At 43.1% G+C, this 3,473-nt stretch overlaps 1 protein-coding gene across 1 annotated transcript in view; it reads right to left on the reverse strand.

The window, feature by feature from the left end:
• Nucleotides 1-6: 6 nt before the first annotated feature.
• cunh6orf89 (chromosome unknown C6orf89 homolog) overlaps nt 7-3,473 on the reverse strand; it is a 5,800-nt gene continuing 2,333 nt past the window's right edge. Inside the window, 6 exon segments of the mRNA XM_020611162.1 lie at nt 7-144; nt 549-672; nt 920-1,055; nt 1,264-1,417; nt 2,236-2,382; nt 2,918-3,094. Coding sequence (XP_020466818.1) covers nt 62-144; nt 549-672; nt 920-1,055; nt 1,264-1,417; nt 2,236-2,382; nt 2,918-3,094 — 821 coding nt within the window. The 3' untranslated portion in view covers nt 7-61.

A 3,473-nucleotide genomic window follows, 5' to 3' on the forward strand; every position in this document is an offset into this window, starting at 1 on the left:
AGCAGGAAGTCAAGCATTCAGTCCTACACTCGGTCCTCTTTCACTTTGTTCGGCCTGAACTTTAAAAGGCCGATCCGTCACAGATGATGTTCTGGCCTCGGCCGGGGAAGAGCTCCATCTGCCAGTAGCGAGGGTCAGCATATACTATGAGGGTCAAAGGTCAGAGGAAACAACCATCAATTGAGTGTTTGGACTAAACAACTTCAACAACCATGTCCCGTTCAAATGTTTGATTATAGCAACCTGGAAAACGGACAGCAGGTAAACAGCTCAAATCATATATTTGTTTCACCTTTTTTCATGCTCACACAGGATAATGCAAGCAAGTTATCTTTTGTGCATAATATTTATGTGCACATCATTATGATATGCATAAGATAGTCATTTATGTACATGAGAATATGGGAGAGAAAAATGTATTTAATAATTAAAAGTGTGGTCGGTGTCAGCAATGCTTAGCCCGTGTTCACACTTTTTGACAGTCATCATTTTCTCTTGTTGACATGTTGTGTGCGTTTGTGGATAGAAACCAAAACAGCGGGCATTACCCATGTCTCCAGGTGTCAGCCACAGGTTGAAGGAGCTGCAGTGTTTCTGACAGCGTTGAACAGGCAGTACTCGGACTGTTGGCAGCCCCTCGCCCACCACCAGCCAGCCCAACACACCGACACCCTGAAACACAGACAATGCCAAGTTACAGCAGAGGGTGAGGATTCAGAGGAACTGTGTTGAGCTTGTTTTGTTTTTTTCCATGTACTTTATTCTTAAAGAATGTTACTGGTTTATTACAATTTAGTTCTTACTTTCATAGTTTTGTCTGTCACTCCTGTCCATTACTGTAACACTGCACTCAGGCCTATTTAGCCCTCCAGTCTCTCAGTGTGGAGACATCAGGACATGTGAACTTAGCTGAACTCACCTTGCTCTGAGAGTTTGTGCTGTGGGTGACCAGGCAACGCTGCAGAATAGTCCCAGCGCTGTCCAGCAGGGGGCATAGCTCAGCCTTTGGGAAGAGCCACCTCAACACCTTCTCCCTGGTCCCAGAGCTGAACCTCCTACAGAAATAACACAACACACACTCACAATCGATAAATACCATTGTGTCCACTTGATGCAAGTACTCGGGGTTTAGGATCACACAGGTACGGTGTGTATCTGCGCATTATTTAGAAGATCAAATGGAGCTAAATGACACCCACATTAAATAGTTTTTTGCTGTGAATCCTGTGCCGTTTAAGACCGTTTTTGAACATAGTTGTGTACCAGAGCAGGGTGAAATTGGCGGGTCCTTGAGGGAGGCCGAGGTTGTGGTTCTGCATACCATCGTCCTCCTCCAGCAGAATGGACATGGAGCCTGAATGGGCCAAGTAGAGCTCCTCGAGCTGGTGCCGCTGGATGCTGAGGGACTCCCCACCCTGCAGAGACCAGTATGAACAATCTGAAATCAGTACAAACAAGCGGGGAGCAGCTGGAACGGGGACAGGTATCATGTATCACTGGTATGATTTTCTATATTCCATACTAAATCAACAGATTTTTAAAAGTCCTTAATAATTCTACAGTGAAATCAGATGTGGCATGAACTGTGATGGATCATCTCTTTCCAGCAACGTACAAGTTCCTCAAAGTTTATTTTTTAAAGAGATGAAGTGAAACAAGCAGCTGCTAATGAGGAAGGAAAACACAATGAGGTCCAGAAAGCACCTGGGGTGTCATAAACCCAGTGATCATTCATCTCATCTGATCCTAGACAATAGGACAAATGTATTTCCAAACATGTTGAACTGTTCATTGTGTTTGGCTCATTACTCTACATCTTTAACGTTTGCAAGAATTTGATAAAAATGTCAGCAGTTTAAATCAGTTTATTTTCTGATTCTGGATCAGTTTGGGATACAAAATATGAACATAGGCTGCGAAAATAGTAATGAGTTTAAATGTTCTGAAGTCACTACAGCTCAGATTTACACCTCTGACCATCTTCTTCTCCACTGCAACAGCAGCCGAGGCCCATGGGTATCGTAGTATTTAGAGCCATTCACCAAACTGACAGCAGAAAAACCCTGATTTCTCATAAACACCGTGTTTATATTTGGATGGACATTCAGAAGATTACTGGGAAATATAACAGGAAAAAACACAGGCCCCTCCCCTTTAACGCTAAAATGTAAAAGTCAAAAGAAATTTTAAAATGCTGTGCATTTAAACTTTTTTATGTTTTCTTTTCACCTCAAATCAGCAGGACGAGCTGTGGCCCTCGTCGCAGAGTCACGGTCCCACTGAGGCTCTCTGGGACCTCAAGCACAGAAGAGATCTCTGCACAGCCTGAACAGTTGACCAGACTCTGCCTGAGAGAACCAGCACTCCACCATTCATGGAAACCTGCAGCACACACACACAGGCTTACTAGGGCTAAAGGAAAAGCCAGTTGATCAGACGTTCTTATAAATAATTGTCTGGGGACCAAAAAGGTCTGTTCCAAATTTCACAGCAAGCCATCCAATAGTTGTCAAGATGTTTCAATAAAAAAACAAAACATTTCAGCCTGATGGTGGGACTAGAAGACAAGCTGTGACCACAGAAAACATAGGATGCTTCTCTGGGATCCATAAATGTCTGTACAAAATTTTGTGTAAATCATGATGCTTTTGAAAGTATTTTTTGTCTTGAGGCATCCAGGCTGTTGGTGGGAGATGTTCAAAGACTGTTAACCCACAGGTTGTGGCAGTGTTTTGCAGTACATGTATAGTAAATACTTTAAGGAGATGTTAAAGAATAGATGTACATTTGACACAAAACTCCACGATTTTAAGTATTAGACCATTCAGTTTTTTCATACTTTCTCCTTAGTGCAAAACTGTGTTGTATGTGTGTGGGTTTGTGAGAGAAACTGGAAACACCACATCACATTTCCTACCTTGCAGGTTGTACTTCTTGGCAATGGGCAGGGAGAGCAGTCGGACATGGCTGAGGGGGGACGACCAGCTGTAACAACCCAGGTTGACCAGACCCAGCTGGGGGGCACTCTGGGGGTAGGTGAAGGCCAGCACCACCACCAGCAGGAAGCCCACTGCCACCACAAACTACAGAGACGAGGGACATTTCCAAAACTCAGCTTTGTCATTCCTCAGAACACACAAATTAAAAATAAACCTTCACATGCACCATACTCTATGCAAACTTCTCTATCAGCTGGATTTGGGCCTTGGATATCTGGTCTAAATGACAGGTTCACATTTTTTCACGTCTGTCTCAAAGCAATACTCACATGCCCATATGTACACTAACAGTTCTATGGATGCTGTATACTGGTCATGACTTGATCGCTTCCTAAAATTTGAGAGAAGCATCAGGAGTCTGAAATTAGCATTTTCCAGAGATATGTTCCTCATATTTAAAAGGCTGCAACCTGCATACTTGAGTGCTTTAAAGTCATAAAGGTCTTAAGTGATTAACTGATTACATTTTTCATC

This window comes from Monopterus albus, unplaced genomic scaffold, assembly GCF_001952655.1.
Source record: "Monopterus albus unplaced genomic scaffold, M_albus_1.0 scaffold110.1, whole genome shotgun sequence".
Taxonomy (NCBI): domain Eukaryota; kingdom Metazoa; phylum Chordata; class Actinopteri; order Synbranchiformes; family Synbranchidae; genus Monopterus; species Monopterus albus.